At 41.2% G+C, this 14105-nt stretch overlaps 1 protein-coding gene across 1 annotated transcript in view; it reads right to left on the reverse strand.

Annotated features, from left to right (window-relative positions):
• Positions 1–14105, reverse strand: part of LOC146689846 (copine-8) — a 105423-nt gene that overhangs the window by 35495 nt on the left and 55823 nt on the right. Inside the window, exons 7-10 of the mRNA XM_085435791.1 lie at positions 9179–9242; positions 8137–8240; positions 6567–6671; positions 2026–2067 (exon numbers count right to left, since the gene is read on the reverse strand). Coding sequence (XP_085291917.1) covers positions 2026–2067; positions 6567–6671; positions 8137–8240; positions 9179–9242 — 315 coding nt within the window. The remainder of the gene's footprint in view (positions 1–2025; positions 2068–6566; positions 6672–8136; positions 8241–9178; positions 9243–14105) is intronic.

Raw genomic sequence — 14105 nt, forward strand, 5'->3', positions numbered from 1 at the left:
TGATCTTTTCTGTCTTGTTCCTGATCAACTGCTTGTGCAGAACACCTTATTAGATATTGATTTGTACCCCACCTTTACACCAATTAAGATAATCTGAGCCCAGTTAATCACCTTAGACGACCATATTAAAATGCTCAGCTTAACAGAAGAAATAAACAAGCTTGCAGCTTGAGAAGGAATCAAAAGCTATAGCTATTTTCTACAGTGGCCCTGAGAGGCCAAACGGACTGCAACTTAAGAAAACACCAGCAATAAGAAAAATGCTGCAAAAGCAAACAAAACACAACGGAAATAGGAAAAAGCACAGGGAAGTGTTTCTGGGGAGACAATAACCCGACGGACCAGTTGCAGGAACCAAAATATGGTAGTCGTGTTTTATCATGATTCATTTATTACTGATAACGGATTTTTAGGCTAATAGTTAAGCTAACACGCTTACCTTTCATCTTTTCTTTCCTCATAAAATCGATAGATCCTCCAATTCTTTTAAGTGTCTCCCGATGCAATTCTTAGCATATTTTGGTTCCTGCAACTGGTCCGTCGGGTTATTGTCTCCCCAGAAACACTTCCCTTGTGCTTTTGGAAATCTGTTGTTTCCTATTTCCGTTGTGTTTTGTGGGCTTTTGCAGCATTTTTCTTATTGCCAGTGTTTTAAGTTGCAGTCCGTTTGGCCTCTCAGGGCCACCATCATTTTCCCCTCTCATAACAACTTTATGGAGGTGGAAATGTGTTCATAACTCATCTTAACATTAGGAACATCCAACTTAGACTGTCTGCAGTCACTCTCAGACCGACTGGCAAATGTTTGCAAATAATTAAGAACAATAATTAACAGAAAGCAAAAGATAGCAGACTGACTCCAGCTTATTGCCATTTTATCGCATTTTATCACTTTGAAAATAGCAACTGGCTGCGAGTGGCTGCAGACCTGTTGCTATTTTCAAAGCAACGATTTCAAAGGAAAAAGGATTGACGTTCACTGCAAAATGTAACAATAAATGTGGTCATCTCGTGGTCTCCAACCACTGTTGTCTCTAGTATGATTGTTGCCATGGTACAGGGTCGTGTGACCCAGTGTTTGAGTTTTAGCGTATTTTGTTATTAATTTGTGTTCTAGTTTCAGTTTAGTTTATCTAATTTCTACGATGCCTACGTTGCTGTTCTAGTCGTTTGTTTGTGGATCGTTTTGTGTCTTCTCCCCTGTTTTAAGTCTCCCTGTTTTGTGTGTCTACCTGTCATGTTTCATGTCTCTGTGGTTCTTGTTGTCAAGTTCGTGGCATGTCTGCGTCTTGTCATGTTTCCTGTTTATTTTGAAAGTCTTGTTTCCATGTTCTATGTGCTTAGTTTATGTTCATTCTTGTCAGCTGTTTCCTCATGTGTCTCTACCTCCCTGATCTCCTCATTTGTGTATTTAAGTCCTCTTTCTTCCTGTGTTCAGTGTCACGTTGTCGGTGTAACCTTCCCAGTTATGTCTCGTCGTCGTCACAGTTTTCACGGTTCTCATAGTCACAGTCATAGACTTAGTCTTCAGTGTCATAGCTTAATCACTGTTTCATAGTCTTGTACAGTAATTAGTATCATAGGTTTTCATAGTGTGTTTTCCAGTTTAGTTGTCTTCCCTGCACTCGTCTTTGCTTTTGTTTTGCCTTCTGACATCAGCTATAAAAGGCTCGGTTTTTGTTTAAAGTTCGGTCCCATCTCCTCGCCCGTGTCTGCTCTTGGGTCCACCTCACTCACACTCCACACATGACAATTGTAGCATTACACAACTACATATCCCTGAAAAAAATTCAGTCCAACAGGCCTTGAAGTTTGTACCATTTGAAAATGTTCATGTAATATAAACAGCAAAAATACATGTCTGTAAATCTGATTTTAAAAGCAATAGCAGCAGCACAGGAATGCCAGCATTTATTATTTTAGCTGTAGAGTATTTACACCTTACGTGAGCTGAGTGAAGTGAGCTTCTGGAGCCTGTAATGTAAAAGCTTACACGACAGATGACTTGTTACTATAAGTATTTACCTGCCGTCTCTGTCCCAGTCGTACACCTCGATCTTGATTGTTCTGTTAGGGGAGGAGCAGATTAGAATCAGGTTAACAAAACAACTTTTTCTGCTGGTGTGCAGCTAAATTTTATACTCCTGGAGGCATTAAAATGCTTATTTGCACCATGCAACATATTTAAAAAGTAAGACACAATGTTGCAAAATGATGAAGTACACCGAGACCAGAAGAATGCCAATTTCTTTCTTCGATGTCATGGAGCTTTTAGTGGAAGCAGATCCATTCTGCAGCTTATCTTTATTCCAACACACTGTTTGCCTGTCACTGTACACCTCATCTCCAAATACATCTATTTTCTGCATCCTATTGTAGCTTATGAGGAAGCTGGTAGAAAAATAAATAAAAACAGAACAGTCGGCAGGAGGCAGATAATGCTGCGCTATCATGCCATCAACTAATATCTGCAATATGAGGGTTATTTCTGCCTGATAAAAGGGAGTGACACATGGAGGGTGTGTGTGTTTGTGTGTGGTGGGGCATAGAACAAACAGCAAATTAAAACAGAGGAAGCAAAAAACACTCTGCTGGAGAGAATGAGTACTCATATAATCCCAGTCGATTAAGGCTGTTGTTTTCACAGTGAAAAGCAGTTTGGGAGCACGCATGCTGTACCACTTTCTAAACTTGCAGTATCTAATTGGAAATCAAAGCCAAAGCTGCACTTTTTCCATCCTTTTTATCTCCCAGTATGAGAAAGAATGGAAATGCAAACCATCATTAATGGGCCTTAGAGCTGCTTAGTGAGACAGATGGACATTAAAGGAAAGAAAGCTGTAAAGATAAGGAGTGGGAATGGGCTGTCTGATAATGATGAGCACTCTGATGATGAGTGTGTTTCCTGGCTGGCGTAACGTTGTCTCCTGGAGAGGTACAAGTACGTGCTGATCTGTCTGGCATAAATGTATTTTCATGTGTTTATATAGGCGGGTGTCTTATTAAGTCGGTGTTGTGCCACAGCTCAGCAGGAAACATCCTGTCACGGTGAGCTTTGATGATGTGATGAGAAACTGACAGCAGTTTCACAGCCTCAATGTACATGTTTGTGTGTGTGTGTGTGCTTGAGTGAGAGTGAGCAAGTGATTGCAGGCCGACCACAGCATCTATGCACAGACAGACACAGTTCCCTATTGTTTGCCAGCCTGAGCTCCCCGTTATCTATTTTCCCAGACTGTAGAAACACACACTCGACTCCTGCGTGTCTGTGTTTCTGTGTGCGAGTCCACTGAGCTTCCTGACTTTTCTATTGATAAGGCACGCTGTGTCTCACCTCATCCAGTAAGCTTACTGGACCAAACTTCAGATCGATGCTGCTGTCTGTTAGTTTAGCTATGTTAAACCCTGTTGTGTGCCCTTTTCCCACACAGCTGCTGTCGACGCAGGAGACGGGACTCACATGGCTGTCATAAGAGAGGCACACACTTTTATCTGCTTTAATCTGCTTTCTCACTTGGACTTCTGCTGAGATGTAAAGTAAAACAGATGTTGCACAACAAATAATTACACATAGCGATGTTTCTTTAAGATATTCGAGGATATTATGCAAAAATGTGTCAGCTTTGTCTTTATGCCTAAATTGTAAAACTTCTAAAGGGGACCTATAATGTTCCTCCTTATATTCGGGCATATATTTACTACTAATATGGTGTAGATATTAGTGGGCAGCACGGTGACACGGTCGGGGTCTTTCTGTGTGGAGTTTGCATGTTCTCCCCGTGTTTGCGTGGGTTCTCCCCGGGTACTCTGGCTTCCTCCCACAGTCCAAAGACATGCAGTTAATGGGGGTAGGTTAGTTGATCAATCTAAATTGCCCATAGTTGTGCATTTGGGAGTGAATGTGAGTGCGAATGGTTGTCTGTCTCTCCCTGCGACAGACTGGCGGCCCATCCAGGGTGTACCCCGCCTCTCGCCCTATGACAGTTGGGACAGGCTCCAGCGCCCACTGTGACCCTGAAAAGGATAAGCGGAAGCGGATGGATGGATGGATATTAGTAGTTCAGGGTGCTGCAAATGCTCAGTTTCAGTTTTTCTCCTCTTGGCTGTGCATGAGTTTGGTGAGAAAGATTTCCCTAACATGCTCATCTTTGGCAAAGTTCACAATTTCTTAAAAGAAAGCTGAATGAAATGCTGGGTAGCCTTTTAAGAAGAGGACTTAAAACAGCTTGTTTAAAGATTCAGAGGCCTTGAGACCCACTAGTCCTCTAGAGAAAAATGTATCTCCAACTGGTGGGTGAGTAGTTGCTGGCTGTCACCAACAGGGTGATTGCTGTGATGATCCCAGTTGTTGCTTTAGTTGCTTACAAATTGCCACAGTCACCCAAGCTTTATATAGAAGACACCGTCAGCAAAGTGATAGTTACAAAATCTGAAGCAAAGCAGAAAATGAGACATTTTACCTTCAAAGCAAAAGCTTTGCTTTACTACTACAGTTTTAAAGCTTTCATTGCACTGATGATTCACCTGGTGACTCCAAATGGAATCAAAGTAATCCCCTGAAAGTTTTCGGTGCATCACTGTAAACCACTTTGTGACCAATTTCACACTAGCCGCTGACAGCAACCTCCAGCAATGCACACTTTTCCCTAAAATCAGTGTTTATCAGCAGATCACTGACATTTCTCTAAGCCTGCATCCTGTGGATTTAGCGGCTGCCAGCAATTATTCACCGACTGATCAGGAAATACACATTTTCCTCTAGTGACCACTGGTTGCCAGATACTTGCAAGCAGTTCTCTAGGCCTGTGTGACAGGAACAAGACATTACATTAGATGCTTAAAGCTGTCCCTTCCCTGCAGAGTTGCTTTGATTCAAACAGATTACATCAACATGAGCAATGTCATTGCTTGCCTGAAATTTTAACAAACAGCTAACCAAAATATGTAGATATCTTAAGGAGTGGACTCATACATTTTTGCCTCCGGTCGAATAAGTATTCTTGCCATTTGTTCAAATAAGCTCATCTTTAACCGGTTAGGCCCCCAGGGTTTTCTGAGCTTTCTGCTCGAAAATGAAATGCCCAAATTAAATGGAGTATTTCTCTGCAAGTACGAACTCCGTGTATACAATGTTGGTATCAAAATAAAGCTAATACCTGTGGAATTTTATCAGAGGTGTAAATATTACTGCAGATGTTACTATGTCAAAGGTACTGTGACTCAAACATAGAACAATTTTAATTTCCATCGCCTAATTTTTAAAAGTATTTTCTAGCATATAACACCTTTGAAAATATGCTTTGATGCACATTTAACTCCAACAAATCACGTAACTGTTTGGTGTCTTTGCTTTTTCTGGTGGTTGTAGAAATGGTTTATATGAGATTCAGATGTTTCTGTGGATGCTACACACGTCGAGACTTATATTTCTGACCTTGTGTTATAACTGATTAATTGCGATCTCGTCCCTTTTGCCCCCGGTACTGAGGTGCTTAACTAGTTAAACTGTTTCATCGCCAGTTTTTTTGCAAAGAAATCTAAAGAGAAAACAAACATCAGTTTCTAAATCAATGGAAAAAACAATAAGATCAGATATTTTGTAACATATAGTGTGTGTGAGTGTGTGTGGGGACTGAATTGTACAAACTAAATGCTGGGGGCAGACAATGAAGAAATGCTGCTCTCTGGATCTTTGCTTCACTTAATCCTGGTATGACAAAACCATTTCTAGCAGTCTGTTTCTTGTGCATTGACCCCACTAAACTAAATATAAACCCGACCACCAGAAAATAATATGTTCTTTCTTCCAAAGCGACTATGAAGCATATTTCTAAAAGCATTGTTTGGATGACACATCAGTCACAGGCTTCATTTAGAAGTCAAACCGCTACGCTGCTTTCAAATGTATAAACATGCACCGACTTTGATGAAGTAATCTTACTATAAAACATGACAGCCAAACACTTTTCCAGAGGAAAACTAAATCATGCATCTACACTCATCAACTTTTCCCTCCTGCTGAAACTGACAAATGTAATATTTAAGCTTGGCAGCTGCAAACAGTATCATGCATTATTCATTCGCACTGTACTCAATTTAACAAAGGCTAATTTCCTTGCAAAATACAGTAAATATATTTTCACTGTCACATTTATTTACATCAATTTCAGGATTATTTCCAAAACATGGCTTACAGTAAGAGACCTCACAAATTAATCATAATGAAAACGCTCTATGATGGGCAGCTTCTGTGATTTAAAATGAACCCTAATAAAAAAGTGACACAATAATTGACGCTAATTAACCCCCTATAGATAATATTGTTCTAAAATAAGCAGATGAGAGAGAAAGTAAGGCACAGACACCCATGTAATGTTTTAGCGCTACGCAGCCTGAAGAGGCCATCAGACACTGAAATCATCAGAGGTGCATGTATTACTGAAAATGGCATTTTTGAGTGCCTTTCGTACTGAAAAGAACTCCCCTGGATGATTCAGATGGCCGTCTTGGTCGCTGCATTGTACTTAACCTGCCATAATAGCTGCTGTCTAAAAAAAGAGACATACCTGTCATAATCACCGTTGCAAAGAGCTCGAACAGGGATTTTAAAAGCCTGCCAAACAGGGTTCAGTGTATTCTTCACCACCTCTGTCTTATGGCAGATGGTAAACCTGCAGAGACAACAAGGAGGAGAGGCAGTGAGGAAAGTGCAACACTGTAAAGCCAAAACAGCTTAATGGTGTTTGTCCGAGTAGTATTTCCTGGCTTTGGTTTACTGCTGCTATCACTGCTAGACCAATAAGTTCTATTCCTTACTACATATATGACGGAAGTACCAAGATAAAGAAAATGGATAAAAAGAAGACTGATTTCCATTATTCTGCTAATTTATTTACACTGGTGTCATTTCAGCTCAGCGGGAGAGTCATTACAGGTTACCAGATAGTGCTGTCATTTACGGTCATGCTACTTTTTCCTTTTTTTGCTCTCGGGCTCACTTTGAGCTCACCTGCACACATCTCACATGTGAAGTGGAGCTGACAAGACGCAGGTGAAGTGAGGATAACATTAATCGAGTGGATGACCTGTTATGTTGAGAGCAACCGAGAGGCAGAAAAACGGAGAAGGAGGAGGTTTGCAGTTAGTTTGCAGAAACACTAAGAAAAGCTGCTGGCGTTGCAGCCACCGAGTCCCTCCACACTGTTCTTGGCTTCCTCCACGCTACGGTAGCTCTTCCTCTAGCAGCTGGGGCGCTGCTGCAAAAGTGTGGCGAGCACAGAACTGAGATGTATAGATCAGCCCCATTGTAACTGACTGTCCCAATTTACCTTGTCAGACGGGGCATCTCTATCTCCAAGATTTTGCACTAACTGGACGTCACATGTATTTCGTACATGTTAGTGAAATGTAGCACAGGGATGACTGTTGGAGTTTCCAAGTTTGTTGCTCAGAAACCCCAAAATAAAACAAAAAACAATACAATATAACATCATTTTATTCATTCTTATTGTGCTTTCGAGCATCTCTAGCTCCACCAGGGCAAGGCAGAGCACAGAAACAGCAGCAGGAGAAAGGAAAAGATGGATTTAGGAAATAAACATAAGCAGGAATAAAAACAAGAGTATTCAATTAAAGAGACATCCAGCTAACTTCCTGCCACTTTGAGTGGAAGAGTGTGCACGCTGCAGTACTTTCCTGATACTCAAACACACAGACATAGAGGGAAAAAAAGCTAATTTCATTAGTCCCTCAGCTAGAAAGTGGACTTGGTATCTCCCACCCTCAGAGCAGAAGGCTTGTAACACACTGCAGGATGGAGAGGAGTGTTCATGGGGCGCTCTGGATTGAAAACACAAACAAAACGGATGTGCGCGCGCACACACACACACACACACACACACACACAAAATCCTTATCCTATTGCTTCCAGATACACTCACATACATCTGTGCGCACGTTGCTCATGTTAGCGTCTCCACATGTCACTCACATAAATGCTTAAACAGGCAGGATGGCTTTTGATCTGAGACAAATCAATGAAAGCAATTTCCTTTGGATGCAGGGAAGGATTAAACCAGACCCGGAAGGGGAGAGGGAGCAAAGGGGGCGCGAAGCAATGAAGAGACGGGAACTCACGTGCCGTCCTCGTTGCTCCTGTAGAAGACCAGGAAGGGGTCGGATTTGCCAAAGAAATCCTTTTTGTCCAACTTGTTTCCACAGAACTGCATCATCACTGATTCCTAATGAGGAGAGAGTGAAAGGAATATATTAAGTCAGGGTGGAAGGCTGAATATTCTGATTGCAGCATCGTTTATAATATGGGTTTCCTCTCAATATGACTATGATAGCACAAAGTAACTGTAAAGAAAAATAAAAAGATCTTACATGATGATAGACTGATCCAAAAACTGTATTACTTATCGTCTACAGTTGTGTTTTATTGAATCTGCTAACCTCGGTTCTCTATTTTGTGGGCTCGGGAACTGCATGAAACAGATATTCAAAGGGAGCTCGAGCCAGTTCAGCTTCTTGCCAACACTAAAAAGAGGTACGCCATTTTTCATGCAAAATTAAGACCGACATTCAAATAGCTGCTGTAACTGGGGAAGCATCATTACAAATTTTGGACCTGAAATCCATCCAATCGTGACTCATAAGGCTGAATCGAATAACCGTCATAATCCATTTAGCTTATTCTGCTAGCAGCAGAGCTAGCATACTATGAAGGAAACAAAGTGCACAGGGTCACACCTTTGAAGGAATGCTTCCTTTCACATTGTTGTGATGTCATAGTTTTGCAGCATGGAAAAAACCTGCTGATGTGGAATAAAAAAGGAGGGGAGGGGTTAATGTTACAGGGGTTTGGTTTTTGTGTGTCCATGGTGCTAAACCATGAGATCACAGCAAGGTGACTGGTCACCTGGTCGAACCTGGACCAACATTAATTATGATGACTCAGGAACAACACCGACACGGGGATATCAGACTGTGCCAGTATAAATTATTCAATCTCGGCAGATGGCAAAAGTCAAGCATTAGTATTATGTGGAAAAAGGAAAAAGTTGGATTGGTAACTTTAATTTTCCATAGTGCCTTAAGCACTTGTACAAAGTGAAACATGCAGAGAAAACGGACACATGCAGCATTTAGCAAACAGAGGTAGAAGTCACTTTCTCACCCTGCAGTTGTTCAGCTCCTCAGCTTTCACAATAATGGTCCCGCATTTCTTCCCTGGAATGCCTCTGTTTATGATACAATACAGCAAAACATGAGATTACAGTCACCAACAGCGTATTTGTCATCACCACAGTATTTTGTCCACATGTATTCTTCCGCCTACACTTCAGGGTTAAATGACAAGTTGAAAAACACAGGAAGACGGCTCACGTTTCCTTACTCGAGCTGCCATCAGCTCAGGCGGTAGAGCAGGTCATCTACTGATCGGAAGGTTGGTGGTTCAATTCCTGGCTTCCCCTAGTCTATTAACCCCAAATTGCTCTCCGATGCATCCATCGGAGTATGAATGTGTGTGAATGTTACAGCACTTAGAACAATGTGCTTGTGCGAATGGGTGAATGGGCTTTGAGTGCTCAGAAGAGTAGAAAAGCGCTATATAAGAACCAGTCCATTACCATCAGAGCAGTCTATACAGTCGAAGAGCAGTCAGTGAACACATTTAGCTTGTTTGATAACAGTGGCACTGGTTTCTAGACATCCCGCATAAGGGTTCAGGCGGGACTGTGACCTTCTCACAGCAGGAAGGGGACTTCCATGTGTCTGAAACCACTCCCGTCCTGCACAGACACACGGTCAGTCGTATTTCTGTGTGTGAAAATGTGTCAGGTTTGTTTGCTTGCTCTCTGTCAACCACAGGAGACAGACGGAAAGCTTCTTTTCTGAAAATGAACCCAGCCAGTGTTGAGATGTTTTTCTCTCATCGCAGTTGATTACACACTACGTATTGTTGCTACAAGTTTCCATGAAACACGCCTTATATTTTTATATTGTTACCAATATTTCCATCTATCTATCTATCTACCTACCTACCTACCTACCTACCTACCTATCTGGGTCATGATGTAAGTAGTCGAACCCTTAGCGTGCCCTGGGTCTGCTTTGCAGCCTCCCAGCAAGACATGCTTGAAGACCCTCACCTGGGAGATCTCAGGAAGATATTCTACTGAATATTTTGATATTTTACTATTCTACTCAGATGCCAACTGACAATGATATGACAGGGTAACGTGTCATCATTGTAGTCTTTGCAGTTGCAATCACCCAGGACCAGTTTGCACTGGTTCACTATACAAGGGGCAAATTCCACTGACAACATGGGATCATTCGGACACATAAAGGCCCTAAAGCACAAAGTAGCAAATCATAGAAGCAAGTTAATAAATTTGATTAAGCAGACAAAGCTGTTTAATATCCGTGATTGTCACCTCTCAAATTCGCTGATATTCCTATGATGTATTCCAGAAAATCAGGAATTTTAGATTTACAAGCAGAGCTGGGAGGAAAAACATCACTCGCATGTTTTATTACCTCATTTCCAAGATATACTGTTAGCAAAAAGGTGTTTGTGTTTCTGTGCTGTTTGTGTGCGAGTCCACACATGAATCAGCTTCTGCTCCTGGGAAGGGCACAGAAGCTGTAGCAAAGACTGGAAGGTGAGAATAGGTGATGCACGTCGGTGTGGGTGTTTAACGTGTAAGCGCTTTCTCTGCATAAGGTTTTCAAGGTGAAGTCACCATTTACTGTACCTCCTCCTCCTAAACAAATATGCTCTTTAAACAGTCCCACTGCACACACACACACACACACGAGCACGACCAAAAACTTTCAGTGTTCTCGATTTTGGCACTGAAAAAGTTGAACTACACCTACATTTATTTAAATATACAACAAAATGTGGGCTGAAAAAAGGCGACACATGCAACATAAACAACATATTACCACCTAATCAAGCCAACGTAACCGATGCATTAGCAAACAGAGCACAACTCCCATTTATGTAGAGTTTTCTTTCTGATCCTGGCAAATGCAAGTCAATCATTTACTCTCCTCGAGCTCTGTGGACACCCACCCAGATCCTCATGGATTTGCGGTTACTTGCTCTGGACTGCTTATTATGTCAGGCAGCTTGTCGATAACTTTGAGTGTTAGCTGTTTGACGACCCTGGAAATGTAGTGTTAGATTATCAGCATTTGAAAGCTTTGCTGCACCTGGAAATGAGCGAGATGAGAGGAAAATTATGGTCTGTAAGATGCTAAAACTCTTTGAGGTTTGAGGGCTTCACGGAAAAACGAATAATAATATTATGGATAAATTCTTAATCATGAGGATTGCAGCAGAGAAATCTTCTGTTCTCCCTCGCTGATGTAGTAAAAGCACGTTCTGTGTGCATGTGAGAAAGCGCAGGATGACATAATTTGACACAGATTTTGAAAGAACCTACATTTCTGACAAAGAGGAATGTGATGAGCTCCGCTACGAGACACTCACCTCGCTGGGAAAGACTCTCACAGTCATTAAGTCAGCTCAGAACTGGGGTCTAGGACTTCTGTGTGAATGTAATTCAAATAGTCCTTCTCTATTTCACTCTGGTCTCGTGCATAACGGGCCGAGAGTAATACGTTTTACAAATGGGTTTATCAGATCCTGCAACCTCAGAGCCTATGGAACGCCATATGGTTGTTTCAGAGACTATAAAGCGTAAAAAAGAAAAAGAAATGTAAAATTAATATGTAGGTTTTCTTCTTTTTATCCAGACAGCACACAGAGGTGGGTCTACACAAGACTGAGAGGACTGTAACAACGAGGATAAGGCAGACAGAATGATAAAAATAAAGCCCTGATTCATCCAAATGCAACAAATTTAATAATGTTTGCCACTACAGTCTCTTTGGCTGCTTGGACACCGGCAGTGATTCTTAGGGGGAGTTTAAAAATGCTAAATTGTAGCCTAGCAGCCGTATGATGAAACACTAAACACAATCTAAATAGGCTTGTATGTAGTCCAAACACAAGAATTCCAATAAGGAAAAGCTGGGGAAAAACACATCTTTACAGATGACATTAGCATAGAGATGGAGTGATCAGGAAGGATTAGAGCAACAGGGGAAAAAAATCAATAAAGCAATACTGATTTAAAACAACAGCCTGCTTAAAATCCCAGTAAAGCCTTCAGCTCGCGAATTTTAAGTATGATTCACACGCTTTACTGTTTTGTTTCCGCATGAGCGATGATGCGGAACATGTACAAAGTAGTGTCTTTGGATTGTTCACATCCTCTTGTAAATGCCTGATATCTGAATGGCTGACTGCAATTATGGATGTCTGCTCAAGTACACGTGAACAAATAGCACCAATGATACCCAAAGAGGACTTGAGACACTCTGATTTCAGCAAATCAGAAGCCACGGAAAGACCCACAGTGTTCCCACTCACACACCTGAGAAGGTTTTCAATGACTTACAGCTTACTCGCACCTAACGAACAACACAGCCAACAAAACTGCATTTCCATATTTCCACTTGACTTTGCACCCCTTAATCTAATTTTCAGTGGTTTCAGAATAACATTTAACAGCTCTCAAGTTCCAGATATCCAAAGTAATTACTTCATTTACATAGACTTCCTGCTCTTTGTGCTACGGTTCGACAGTGGCAGCATGAAACAATAAAAGCAGAGCAGGGGGTTGTTGGCAAATTGGACGTAAAAGAAGAGCTGAGCTAATTAAAAATGTTGAGCTGTGTGGGTTCCAGTCAACTACAAAATAGAGCATCATCAACCTTCATCAGCACCTCTGTTAAATCATTTGCTGGCTTTAAATAATGATTCAGCTTCAGTACACAAGTCCCATTATTTTAGGCTATTTCATAATGACACATTAGTACTTTGCAAAGAGGAAAAGCAGGATTTGATATACAAATACTCACAGCATAGCTACAGATTTAACTTTAAAACATGCCTGTATCTATAAAGTGTTAAACTAGCACTACACAATAACTGTACACGAGTACATCTTACTACAATGATTATAGTAATGTAACTACTATATAAAATGCAAGTGTCCCTGATTATCAACATATATACATATAGCGCTCAAATCCTTGCAAATCATATATGTACATATATTATGTGTAGTCGCAGATTTTAAAACCAGTCGCGACATTACGTGTACGTTAGGTTTATGCATACGTTGTTGTAAATACGTTTTGCTCAACTACAGGGCTGCCAAAAGTAATAAAACACTCGGCCTGAGCAGTTATTTACATGATTATTTGATTTAATGTACGTAAGTGATCACTGGTGACCACTAGTGGTGTGAAAAAGTGTTTGCCCGCTTCCTGATTTCCTTTTTTTCCCGCGTGTTTGTAACACTTAAATGTTTCAGATCATCAAACAAATATTAGACAAGCAAACCACAAATGCAGTTTCTACATCATCAGGGCATTTATTATCAAGGGGGGAAAATGCAAACCTACAAAGGCCTGTGTGAAAAAGTGATTGCCCCCCTAAAAGTATATGATCGGCAGGCTAATCACTAAACAGGTGGTTGAATTTTTTCCCCACACCTGTAGCTTCTGAATGTAAAGATGCCTTAACAGCGGTTGAACAAACACAAGGTGATTCTTACATAGCGGTGAAAGTTTCATAATTTTTCCAGACGAGGAACAACATACAAACACTTCATCGCCTACAAGTTTCATGTTATTGGTTTTGGGATTCAGCGTAACTGAGCACACGCGAGGTGGAACGATGGTGTAACAGAAAAAGGAAAACACAACACAAAGTTGTAAAACTCTCGATCACTGTCCATACAGCCCATTTTACTTGTTGGTATCCTCTTACTCTCCACCGTGTCGTCTCACGGCAACAATACACATGAGACACTGATGTGTATTGATCGGTGTCGCTATGACAACTCTTCCGAGCTAGGTCCCCTCCGGCGGGACATCGAATTGGATTCCCATGCTCGTTATTTTCCTAAATGCCTGCTCTCGCTCCACTATTTTTCAGAAAGCTGCAATCATTATTCTGACAGAAATAAAATAATGCGCAGGTGGCAATCGAAAGGATTGCATAGTTACAATAGATG

The sequence above is a fragment of the Copadichromis virginalis genome, linkage group LG17 (assembly GCF_057382275.1).
Source record: "Copadichromis virginalis isolate Kocher_CV1m ecotype Utaka linkage group LG17, C_Virginalis_male_GT1.1, whole genome shotgun sequence".
In the NCBI taxonomy this organism is placed as follows: Eukaryota; Metazoa; Chordata; class Actinopteri; order Cichliformes; family Cichlidae; genus Copadichromis; species Copadichromis virginalis.